The sequence below is a fragment of the Muscardinus avellanarius genome (assembly GCF_963383645.1).
Source record: "Muscardinus avellanarius genome assembly, chromosome: 1".
In the NCBI taxonomy this organism is placed as follows: Eukaryota; Metazoa; Chordata; class Mammalia; order Rodentia; family Gliridae; genus Muscardinus; species Muscardinus avellanarius.
Window position 1 is genome coordinate 37,757,384 of NC_137786.1, and position 13,507 is coordinate 37,770,890.

At 41.3% G+C, this 13,507-nt stretch overlaps 1 protein-coding gene across 2 annotated transcripts in view; it reads left to right on the forward strand.

Annotated features, from left to right (window-relative positions):
* GHR (growth hormone receptor) overlaps positions 1–13,507 on the forward strand; it is a gene marked incomplete at both ends in the record, with an annotated part of 152,160 nt that overhangs the window by 116,307 nt on the left and 22,346 nt on the right. For both annotated transcript variants that reach the window (XM_080719650.1, XM_080719649.1), the window contains 2 exons: positions 4,815–4,944; positions 11,611–11,783. In XM_080719650.1, the coding sequence (XP_080575776.1) occupies positions 4,815–4,944; positions 11,611–11,783 (303 nt within the window). The remainder of the gene's footprint in view (positions 1–4,814; positions 4,945–11,610; positions 11,784–13,507) is intronic.

Below are 13,507 nucleotides of genomic sequence, written 5' to 3' on the forward strand. Positions count from 1 at the left end.
CTAATAGAATTTTCAGACTTAGTTAAAAGTGGCACACACTTGTAATCCCCGCACTTGGGAGGCGGAGACAGGAGGAGCCCGCAGTTTCAAAGCCAGCCTCTCTGGTTTAAGAGACCCTGTTTCGAAATAAAAATATAAAAATGGGTCTGGGAATGTAGCCTGGAGGTAGAGGGTTTTCAGGAACCCCAGTACCACCAAAAAATAAATAAATAAATAAATAAATAAATAAATAAATAAATAAAAATACCTTCATTTTAAGATTATGCCAGCACCAATCAGACTTGAAAAACTTCAGTGTGACATCTAGGAGCTGGACTTCAGGGATGCTGAATGTCTTTAGCCCTGATGGTGCCAGTTGGAGCTAGAGGTTACTAAGCAGCCAGCCACATTATAATTCTTCTTACCCCCAAAAGAGAAGTTATCCATTTTCTCATACTTACTAAGATACTGTCCTTTTGCTAAGGAAAGAGGCTTGTGTCATTTCTTAACACTGCTTTCAAGTTCTGATAGATTCAAGTCACTTATTCTGCATCAGTATCATTCATGTGTTTGGTTTAGTTAATAATATTTACTACCTTTTCTCCCTCTGCTGCAGGATGTCTCACAAAGCTATAATCAAAGTGTTGGCCAGGGCTGTGGTTTCATTTGAAGGCTGGACTGGGGAAGGATTGTCTTCCAAACTCACATGTTTTTTGGCAATATTCAGTTCCTCAAACATGGCTAAATTTGGGGGCCTCAGCTGCTTGCAAGGAGTTAGCCACAGGCTATCTTCAATTCTTTGTCGTCTATTTCTCATTCACACCGCAGCTAGCCTCATTAAACATATCAGTGTCGATCACTAAGCCAAACCTGAAAAGGAGGGAAAGGGAGAGAATGGGACGGGAATTGGGTGAGGGCTAAATGGGTGATGTGTGCATGTATGCCTCCAACATCTTGTACCCCATTAAGATGTATGACTACAATGCACCAATAAATTTTTTTTTAGAAAAATCAATAAAGGGGTCAGTCTGCTGGTAAGACAAAAGTGCAATCTTTTGTAACTTAATCATGGCGTGAAATCACCTCAGTGCTGCCATAATCTGTTGATTAGAAGCAGGTTTCTTGGAAGGGAAGGAAATATATAAGTCTGTGAGTAACAAGAGGCAGGAATCATTTAGGACCATGGTAGATTCTGTCTACCACAGCACTTGACAGCAAATATCTAGTCATCAAAGAAACAGAGGAGGGTCCAAGAAAAGAGACAGAAAGGGTAAGCAGGGCACAAAGAAAAGGATCAACATGAAAAGGGCAAAGAAAAACTAACTTTGCTGCACTGTGTCTGTATGGGGGCTTCACGTGTGGGCACACGCTTCATCACATTAGCTCCACAACCATGAATTTTCTATTTATTATTTGGAATGAGAAGATAATATGGGATTTTTATACATCTGTAGTTAAAAGAAAACAGAATAAATTAAAGAGAAAACAGAATGCTAAGTTTAAGTAATCTACATGCGTTTAAAATTATTTTTTTCTTAAGCTGTATTTACTTTTTTATTTTATTGATGCATTGCAATCATACGTCATGATGAAGTTCAGGGTGACAGTCCAAGCACACAGCTCTCATTTATCCCTCCTCCAGTCCCCTCCTTCTCTCCTCCTTCCCATGCGCAGCATAGTAACTGACCTTGATAAGTTTGTTTATTTTTTCTAAGCTGGTCATTTTTCTTTTCTCTCTGTTTCAAGTTACAGGTTGGTTTGTTATTCGTGTCATATGTGACAGGCATAGTAAACAAGAAATACAGGACCCTGGATGGCATCAGGCTTTGCTGTTCTCTAGTGGTTCAGCTCAAATGTCAAAATTATGTTTGGGTTCTGTGTATTATTGTCCGTGGTTGTTTATGTCACTTAATTGTAAAGGTGACGTTGAAAAGTTTGTGTCTCATCTCCTCCAGGTTCTCAAGGCCTGTGTGGCTTGAGGACATCAGAGCTAAATAGTTTCAGAGCCATAATTAGAATGCAATTCTCTCAACTTCTAATCTAGCACATTTCTTCTTATCTTCTTTGCAAATGAACAGCAGAATGTGAAAAATTCTCCTCAAATCTACAAACATTAAAATTGTCGTGGTTTAAATGTTTTAGTAATCATATTTTCTAGAAGAACATAGTGTTTTCATTGTTCCAACTAACAGAATGCCAGGAATTTTCCCAGGTACTTGACTGTATGATTGGTGTTTGCCTCACAAAACACACACCTTTTTCACTGTGCTCCTTTGTAATAGGTCATGCAGTTTCCTGTACTTCCTTACTCTGAGGGTTAGTGAACACTGACCACATAAAGAGAGCTGACCATTTGCCCTTGGTACCAGGGCAGAGCCTATCCTAGCTCCAAACTCATAAATTTCCAAGTTCATACAGGAAAATGAATATTTCATGAAACATTATGACCATGGAATTTTTTTATAAAAAACAAAATTTCTGTTGCTTCCAACATGTGCCCCCAGGGCTAAGTTGCATGTCTGTAACTCAGAATTTCCTGAAGAGTCACTTTCTTTGGTCCAGACTATTCAAGGCAACGGGCCATATATCCCAAGTCAGAGCTTCTTCACTACATCAAGTGGGTTTAGTGGAAGGGAGATGAGGCCTCCATTTGCCAGCCCCATCAATCCCTTCTTGTCCTGCTCATTTTTCTACACAGAATTCTCACCTTCCCCAATCCCCTCTAGAATGGAAACTCTCTAAGGACCAAGTATCATTTCTGTTTATTGCTTTATTCCTAGAACCAGGCCTGGCAGAAAAACTGGTACTTAATTAGCATTAGTTGAATGAATGGCTGAACAGTGCATTTGTTTAGGGCTAGCACATCCCATCTCTTATGAATTTGCTGCAAGAGTCACATTTTGGTTCAGAACTCTAGGTATATGCCTGGAATTTGAAGTCGGGATTATTTATGCTTATTTGCATATTACTTATTTTAAAATTATCTTTCAACTGGGCATGGTGGCATATGCCTGTAGTCCCAGTATTTGAGAGACTGAGACAGGAGGATCACAGGTTTGAAGCCAACCCCAGCAACTTAGTAAGGCTTGCAGCGTTTTCTTTGTTGTTATTGTTGTTTTGTTTTGTTCTGTTTTTTGGGGGGGTCTGGGGATGGAACCCAGAGGCATTCAACCTCCAAAATACACTTCCTGCCCTATTTTTTATTCTTTTTATTTTGAAACCAGGTCTCACTAAGTTGCAGAAGGCCTCACTAAGTAGCTGAGGCTGTCCGTGAACCGCGATCCTCCAGTGTCAGCCTCCTGAATGCTGGGATTACAAGCGTGCACCACGACGCCCGGCTGGCTCACAGCAATTTAGTGAGACCCCGTTTCAAAATAAAAAATAAAATAGGGCTGGGGGTGTAGTAGAGAGGTAGAAGACACCTGGGTTCTACCCCCAGTACCAAGTAAAATAGAATAAAATTATCTTTCAACCTATTCCTAATTTCAAGATTGGGAGCTTCTCTGATGCCTGAGAATGAGATTTGTAGACCAGAGAACAAGTATATTAATTTACAGCCAAATTGAAGGCTAATCATATAAGGAGAAAAGAAAGTAATGGAAGGAGGGAGGGCAGGAAAAGAAAAAGGAAAACACTCAGCCATCTCCAAAATGGCAGTGCGCATCAAGACACTGGGGATTGATATTCAAAAGTGGGCTTGCTTCAGACTTGCCTGTTTCACATCTATAGCTACAGATTTCATAGATGCAGACAGGTTTAGGCTAATATTGCAGCATATAAGAGGAATCCTCCACTTTCCAAGTTAAAGTTAACCCATATATTTGTACAAGGTGCTTAGTGTTGGCATTTTTCAATGCTTACTGGCTGGATCTTTTAAAAGAAAGCAAGTGATTTTTCAACAAAAATCTATAAAAAGAATAATATCCATACAGTAGATGGCCATGGTTGCCAAACCACATCCCCTGGGTTCACCTAAGGTCAGCTCAGCCATCTATGTTGGACAGACACCACCATGTACATTGCTGGGCATACTCGAGTACCTGCCTAGGGAAGGACCTTCAGTCCATGTACAGGCACAGCCTAGAAGTGCATGGAAGTTATCGTCTCCAACGCAGCCTCAACCACTGAGTGCTGTGGGCTGGTTGAAATGTCCAAAATGGCTATCTAGGAGGACAATGGATAGGTACATTCCACACAGCATCTCTAGGGGTCCCACTAGGTTTGGGTCCCAACTGGCCACTGTGGTGACTAGCTCAATACACACATTACCTGTGCTCCCTTCTCTTCCTGCTCTCTCACCTTCCAAATGAACTCCCTGTACTCAGATCCTTATTTCTAGCTCCAGTTTCTTAAGTGGGCATTAAGGAATAATGCCTGAAATAAAGGCAAAACCAAACTGGGCAGGGTATCACATACGTGTAATCCTAACATGTGAGGCTAAGGCAGGGGGATCACAAGCTGGAGGCCAGCCTCAGCAACTTAGGGCCTCAACAATTTGAGACTCTGTTTCAAAATAAAATAAAATAGGGCTAGAAGTCTAGCTCTGAAGTAGACACTTTTGGTTTCAATCCCAGTACCAAATAAAATTTAAAATAAAGGCAAAGCTGGGTTTTTTCTTTAGATTCAAGGGCTAACATTGGCAAGCAATAAGGTCTGAGACTATGACCCAGGAAAGCAGCTCTTCTGGAAGACGTGGGCATCGCCTCCCACACAGGAAATAGGCTGGCTCTTCCCCAGCGGTCTCTCCTTCTGTGTTAAACACATTAAATATGTTTTTCATTGGGACCATGTGTGAACTCCTGATTTCATGCCTGCCTTTTCTTTTTATTCCACAGATTCTTCTGGGAAGCCTAAATTCACCAAGTGCCGTTCACCTGAACTAGAGACTTTTTCATGCCACTGGACAGATGGAGGTCATCATGCTCTGAAGACTCCAGGATCCATACAGCTGTTCTATATTAGAAGGTGCAGCCTTCATGCCTTTCTGATTTTTCTCTCCATGGATTTGCCGATTAGCATGTACCAGGTCAGATGCAGTGTAGGAAGGGAAGTGATTTATTTTGATGGCCTAGGTGTTTCCATTTGTTCAATTTTAAAAATTTTAAGCCCTAAACTGGGCATGGTGGCACACGCTTGTAATCCCCGCACTTGGGAAGCTGAGACAAGAGAATCGGACAAGTTCGAAGTCAGCCTCAGATGACTTAGAGACCCTGTTTCCAAATAAAATATAAAATAGTTCTGGGAGTATAGCCCGGGGGTAGAAGGCCCCTGGGTTCCATCCCCAGTACCACACCACACACACACACACACACACAAAAAAAAAAAAAAAAAAAAAAATTAAGCCCTTCCTAGTTATGTGTTGGGTGCTATTTCAGACACCGGAGATCTAATAGTGGTTACAAAAACGTAAAATCCTCATCCTTGGTCTGCAGATTCCTTTCTTATGGGGGAAGACAAACAACAAAAAATTAATGCAACATAGGCAGACATAGTGGCACACATCTGTAATCCCAGTACATGGGAGGCTGAGTCAAAAGGATCACAAGTTTGAGGCCAGTGTACAGTAAGTTCATGAGACCCTAAGTCAAAATAAAAATAATAATAATAAAGTAGGGCTACGGTATAACTCAAGTAAAATACCCCTGAGTTCTGAGTCCCCAGCATCACACACAATAAATAAATAAATAAAGCATCTGGTAACATTAGTTATTAATAAAAAGAGAGCCAGGAAGATAATGAAGCGTGTTGGCACTCTGTGAGCATGTGTACAGTCACATATGAGTGACTGTCACATGGGGGTGCGAGTGTGTGGATATACCAGTGTGTGCACCTATGAGTGAGTGTGTGTGTGTGTGTGTGTGTGTGTGTGTGCGCGCGCGCACACACGCACGCACATGCATGTGTAGGATACTTGAGTGATATTTGAAATGAAGAGGTCATAGGAGGCCTCTCTGATGTCTAACAAGAGACAGAAAGGAAGAGAGACCATGTGGCATACCCTGGGGAAAGGCTGTGTGGGTGGAGAAAATTGCAGGTGCAAAGGCCCAGGGTATTCTGGGCATGTTTGAGAAAAGCAGGAGGACAGCACAGATGACATGAGATTGAGACCAGGCTGACTGTACCAGGCCTTGTAAGCCTGAGCCAGGCTTTGAATCTCACTTTATTTGTGGTGGAAAGCTGTAGGTGTGTTTTGAAAAGTGTATGTTCTAGAAGACTCTGCTTGGTCTCTATGTAAAGAATAGACTACATTGCTCTCAAATGGCCAGGTACATGAGGGGCTGTCATGCTTTGCTCTTTCATTTTTGCCAAAGGTCCTATAAAGTAACAAGGGAAGAGGGAAACAAAGGTTTATAAATGTAGTCACCACCCAGGTAGCTTATTTCTAACCCCACACCTGTATTACTTTCTTGTTTACTCTTAGGTTATATCTTGTTTTATTAAACCTACACATAGTGCCAAATGGGGTGACATTTCAATCTATGTATACAACAATAATCAGAGCAGGCTAAATGGCATATCTATCACCTTGGATGTTAATCATTTCTTTATATTGAGAGCATTCAAACCCTCTCTATTAGCTATTTTTAAATATCAATTGTTGTCAACCATAGTTACCCTACTGTGCTATACAAGAACACTGTTCCTTTTTATGTTTTTAAATTCTAGAATTAAACAGTTCATTTTCTCCTCTTTTCCACCAACTTCTTTAGAGAAGGCCTAAGCTATGATGCCAGATTAGAACTCTTTTTTCTTTTTCATACAGGGAATTGAACCTGGAATATTCTACCTCTGAGCTATACCCCTAGTCCAATTTATTTTATCTTATTATTTATAGTGGATATGTAAACCAGAGGTGTTCTACACCCCAGATCATTTTATTTTTTATTTAAAAACAGAGTCTTGCAGCTGGGCGTGGTGGCGCACGCTTGTAATCCCCATGCTTGGGAGGCGGAGACAGGAGGATCGCGCAGGTTCAAAGCCAGCCGCGTGCGCTGGCTTAGGAGACCCTGTTTCTAAGTAAAAATATAAAATAGGTCTGGGAGTGTAGCCCGGAGGTAGAAGGGCTTCCAGGAACCCCAGTACCACCAAAAAAAAAAAAAAAAAAAAAACAGAGTCTTGCTAAGTTACTGAAGGTCTCACTAAGTTGCTGAGGCTGGTCTTGAACCTGTGATCTTCCTGTCTCAACATCCCAAGTACTGGGATTACAGATGTGCTCCACCACACCCAACTACCTGGGACCCTTTAACTAGGCTCTTATTATCAGCCCAAGGATGATTCTGTTTATTTCACAGAGAACCTAGGCAGGAAATGAAGACCAGCAAACAGTTAGGAACATGCCTTTGGGGCCAACAGCCCTGCATTTAGCCTGGCTCCTGAACTTGTTCAGCAAATCAGTCAGTCTGCGCCCAGCTCAGCCTTGCACTTGAAGAATATTGGTAACAAACTTGCCTCATGGCTTCTTCAAAGGCTTTGTTAGATCATAGGTGAAAAATGCTTGGCACTGTGCTTCACACATAATAAGCACCCAACAAATGGTAGCTGCTTTCCTTATGGGTAGTATGATAATAATTTAAAATAATGAATTAGAATTAGAATTCCAATTCCTGGGCTATAAAAATGACTTTTGATTCTTTACTGTTTGTGATTATTGGTGAGTTATATAACTTTTTTTAGTGCTGGGGAGTAAACCCAAGGATGTTTATTCTACACTCCCAACTCTTTTGTTTTTATTTATTTCATTTTTATTTATTTTGAAATAGGGTCTTGGTAAGTTGCTAAGGGTCTCACTAAATTGCTAAGGCTGGCCTTGAACCTATTATCTTCATGTCTCGGCCTCCCAAATACTGAGATTACAGGCATCTGCTACCATGTCCAGCTTCCAAGATTATTCTTAAGGCAGAGCTGTATGTTTAATTTATGGGTAACAAAATTAGCAACTAAGACTGGCCATACTGGCCTTCTAGATAAAAGAAGTCTCTTAGAAGTACGCCCGAGAGCATAGAAAATCGAGATGGTTAGGTTCTAGTTACACTTATTTATTAGCATTAAGGTTGACACTGCAGAAAAGTATAGGCCTGTCATCCAAGCTGATTTATCTACATAAGTTCAGACATGAAGCTAACATGTCTGGTAACACTTTCAATATTATTAGCTGATTAAGCTATTTGTGGATGCAGAGAGAGACTTTGTAGGTGCAAGTTTTATGCCTTACTTCAGCAGCTCAAAAAGCCAACTCTGTCAAAACAAAATAAGTTATTCATACAGGCACCATTAACTGAACCAGACAGACATAGCAGAATAACCTCTGGATCTAGACCCACTTCATAAAAATGATTTCATAGGCTGGGCGTGGTGGTGCACACTTGTAATCCCAGCACTTGGGAGGCTGATACAGGAGGATCGCACAAGTTCGAAGCCAACCTCAGCAACTTAGTGAGGCTCTCAGCAACTTAGTGAGACCCTGTTTCAAAATAAAATATAAAAATAGGTCTGGAGTATAGCCCAGAGGTAGAAGAGCCTCTGGGTTCCACCCCCAGTACCACAAAATAAATAAATAAATAAATAAATAAATAAATAAATAAATAAATAAATGATTTCATAGTACCCTAAATTTACTTAATTTGAATGTAAGCAAAAAGATAAATCCAAAGATAAGAAGTCTTCTCAAATACATATTTGTCCTCTACTCTCATTCATCAGGGCCACATATCTCTGCACATCCCACCCTCTGCACATCCCAGTCCTCTCGGCACCCCAGTCCCTGTACTGGCAAGGACACTGCTGAGGAGAAATCTCAAATACTCAGAAGGATGTCTTCATTTTTTACCTAGCAGAACTTAGAATCCAAGGAGGAAAATATTGTCATCTCCTTAAATGCTGTGAATACAAATGCATAATTAAATAGCTAACCCAAACTTGCTAAATGAATATTTTGCATTCCTCTACAAAATCTACAACTATTTCAAGTATCATAACTAAGCTAGCCATAGAGCCCACAGCCCCATTTATCTGAGAAGGGTAGAATCAAGGTGCAGGAGGAGGGGGACTGGAGGGCACCCACTAGTGTACAGCTGTATAAGACTTATTACTTTTACGAAGGAGAACAACACGAATGGACTTCTGCCTCTTGTCATTGTTTCTTGGAGCTCAGTTCCCAGGAAACTCTTGAACTATAGAATCATATTTCCCTCCCTGACACACACATAAAACTGTGACACGATTTTATCCAACCCTGGGCCATGGCGCAATGGGCCTGCAGTTCCCTGATCTGGCCTTGTATCCAAAGCATGAGAGAATCTAAACACATGGGGCTGTCAGCAGCACAGTGGCAGCGCAGGCCCACAGCCCTCCTGTGTTTTGCTTGGCCCGGCTTCTTGCCAGGTGAGCTGGCAGAAGAGGCGGCAGCGGCAGCATGCTGAGCAGCTGACTCAGAACAGTCTTCTGTCAACCTCCAATGGAGACCGTGCCAAAGTCAGCTCTGAGCTTGGAGGGAACCCAGCTCAAACCACATCGCAGGCATAACAAAGGGGGCCCTGGGGAGCCTGGCAGAGCTCTTGTGCTCTCCCTTCCTCATATGGAAATGCCATGTCTCAAAGGAAGTGGGCGTGTGAACATTTGGTCCTCAGTGGTGTATCCCTGACCCCTGAGGCCCTCCACAACCCCCCTCTGCAAAATTTAGCTTGGTTATTTAAAAGAAATTTCATCTTCCATGCGAAATTGTGGGGGAAATTAAAAGAGAGGAAGGAGATTGTTACTTTTCCCCCCTAAGGATTAAATATGAAGCCAGATTTTTTTTTTAAAAAAAAAAGAACAAACAAGAGCTCTATATATCAGAAATCTTTTATTTTTATGATTTTTTTTTTCTCCATTGGTTACCTTTAAGTGGAAAATAATACATCTCTGGGACATCTTAATATTTTGAGTTTTCTAAATTTTATACTATTAATTATTCTAAACACATTTGATATCTCCTCTACTATTATATGAAAGCCTTATTCCCTAGGCAATTTTGTTAAACCATTCTCCTTATTGCATTCTTACTTTGTTTGAAGGTCAAGATCAAATAAACCATACTTTAATTCAGCAACTCACCTATCTCTCTGATCTTTCCATCTTTTTTCTATTACCCCACATACATACACACACATACTTTATCCATTCTTTTCCTCTTTGTCCACTTGCTTTTCCCATAAAGGATGAATCTCTCTTTCATCCAGGGACATTCACCTCTTAAGAATCCCACTTACAACTTAAGTAACAATTCCCTGTCTTAGACTCTGGAGTCTCTTTTGTCTTAATCACAAATTCATTTCAACAGCTGAAGAGCAGCTGTCTCAAGGACCCCCTGATACCTCACAAGCTTCCTCCTACTGCCAAAGAGACCAGACTGAGCAACAGCTGTAGAAAAGGAAACATGCGTCTTCTCCCAGCTTCTCGTCCTGTCCTTCCCAGTCCTGCCCTCCCAAGGACCGACGGGACTCTCAGCACCCAGAGCTACTCAGAAGTAGCCACAATGGGACAGTCCCAAACCTCCAGGCTGGCTTACTGGCCATAGGCACTTCTGCCAGCACAGAGGCATCCCTACCTTCTCCTTTCTCAAGCAAAGTTTATATGGTTTCATATCCCCTTTACTTTTCAACCCTCCCCTCATCTGATGCAGACTGGTGAAGAACAGAAGGATAATGAGTTATCCCACCCAAGTAGCAATTCTAATTTAAGCAAAGTCTTCCCTACCTCCCATGGCCTCTTGCTCCCATCACCCCACCAATAACCAGACTTACTGACCTCAACACCTTCGACCACTCAGCTCCCTCCTTTCCTTTTCCTGTTGCCTTCTATTAAACATTTACCCTTCTTTCAGCATTGCCAAAAATATTACCTTGTGTGAGCAGTCATTGTCTTTTCTGAACTCTTAGGACACCACCTATGGGCACATACCAACAAGGCTTTGCAACATAGCTTTTTGGTCCTTCCTCCCAAGGCAAAAGTAATTCCATCTACATTCATGGATCTCATATAGTATCCAGTGAAGTGTTTTACATGTAATTAATTCTCATTGAATATCAATGGAATTCATGCAAAAGAGTACTCTGATGATAATTTCTGAGCCTTCTTCCAGCCAAATCTTGTTTATCTATATACCACATGGTGCTTGTGCTGGATATACTCATCACTTAGCATGGAGCGCACCATCAGCATGCCTGCTCGGTTTCTTCCACTGTGAGCTAGAGGAAAAACCCATAACCAAAGATTCACAGTTCTCTGGGAACTTCTATGATTTTGGAGTTGGACCTCTACTCTTTTAGTAAAGGAGCATTTTTAAAACTCCCTAAGTCCCAGAGCCTTCATCTGTAAAAAGGGGATAATATAGTATCTGTCATAGGAAGAGCTGAACTTAGAAGCTGGTTCAGCACATAACAGTCAACACACAGATGCTCTCACAGAGGTGAGAGTACTGAATGATCACCAGTCTTCACACACCGATAACACGTCCACATGTGTAGTACACCTGGAAATGATATTTCTAAAATACAAAAACATGTGTTCCAGTTTACTAACTCTGGCAAGCACCTTACTTTGACCTAAACTTGGCATGATTTGGGAATTGATCAATTCTTTCTGCCCCTCCAGGAGCACCCAAGACTGGACCCAAGAGTGGAGAGAGTGCCCTGATTATGTCTCTGCCGGAGAAAACAGCTGTTACTTTAACTCATCATATACCTCGATTTGGATTCCCTACTGCATCAGGCTAACTAACAATGGTGATACAGTGGATCAAAAGTGTTTCTCTGTTGAGGAAATAGGTAAATCACAGGTTTGTGTTTTGTTTGACATAGCTTTAGATTTAATAAGTAAGGAAGCCCACAATTCACAGGTACAATGGGGTAGAAAGACATTGTTATAGTGTTGTTTAGGTGCATGCATCCTGTATTACAGGAGGTGTGATCAACTGGTGAACAAGAAAAAAGGGCAGGGGGAATTAAGTTGACTCTAATGTGAAGAAGTCTGGCAGTGAGTGTTGTGAAGAAGAGTAGTGATATTCTCTTTTAGGAAGCCTTCAAAGCTAGACTGCATTACATATGTCACTCTGAGGAGCAAGCTCATTGTACCCTTAAGATTCTTTCTTCCCTAATTATTCAATATGATTATTATATTCAGGTCTACTGAAATATGCTGGCCTTTGACCTCTATTATTGCTATAACCGAAGCCTAGATTTTCTTTATCGCAAAGCATAATTCTGGAATTTTACATTTTACAAAACAGCCGCAATCAGTTTAAAGACATGTTTATAAGATCTCAAACAAACATTGGAGATAATCAGCTCAATGAACTAAGTAAAAGATCCAAACAGATGGTCTTGTGCCCATCGCGTAGACATGAGGAAAACACAACAACTACAATTAGGATATCCAAGTTTATACTATGGAAGTATAAACAGCAAAATCGAAAGAATCAAAGGACTTTGAGTAGCTGACCCTAGTGTCTCAAAGTCTATCCACAAAAGCTCATTTGTTGCTTATAAGGATTCCCAGTTGCTTCTCCCAGATGTATTGCTCTTCTATATGGTTTCCCAGGCATCCGCAGGCTGGAGAGACTGGGAAAATGTGGCTAGATGTCATAGACAGAAGCATGTAAACTCTGATAGCCTGACTTTGAGGGAGAATAATAATAAAATTACTAATGAGTAGAAAAGAGGATCCAATGGCATAGTTTGGAAAGACTCTTTAGTATCTGTCCTAACATCAGTGGTTATAGCTACTGATCAAAGCTAAATGTGTGGTTAAATAAGATGGTAGTAAAAATACAAGACTTAGACCCCTGTTCTAACCCTGTTCCTGCCAGTAGGCAGCCCTTTTCACTTACCTGACTGACCTTCAATGAATGCCTCTGTGTGTCAGCCACTGTGCTTGGTGAGGTGGCTACTAAATAAGTAAGATACAGTCAAGCAAGGGAGTCAAGCATGTTCACAAGTAACTGCAGCATGTTTGGCAGGTGCTGGACATCAGGTATCTGGAGTGCATAGCAACCAAGATGGCAGCCAAATGCATGGATGATTGGACCCGAGGGGTGAGAAAGGGGTGCAACAGAGATGGTGCAGTTACCTCTTAAAGCAAGACTGAGAGTTGCCTGGCATCACACTGACAAGGCCTGCCAAAGGCACCTATGTTCAAAAAGTGACAAACAGCACAAAATGTTCAGGTCTCAGGAACACCTAGGTAGAACGCTGGTCATCCAGAGAGGTCCTCAGTGGTCTCATGTACTTCTGTGTATGTTCATTTTATCTAACTGCCATGAGGTACATTTGCAGGTTGTTTGATCAGGGAAATAACCTGAGGGCAGTAATAACTAATACTCACAAAGGACTCACCGTGTATCAGGTATAATAAGTGTGTGTGATAGTTTCTATTATGATTCCTGTTTTACAGATGATGCATTTGAGACATAGAGCAGTTAAATGACTAGGGGGAAAGAGCTGGGATTCGAACTTAAGAAGCATAACTCCATATTCCACATTCTTAGTCTCAT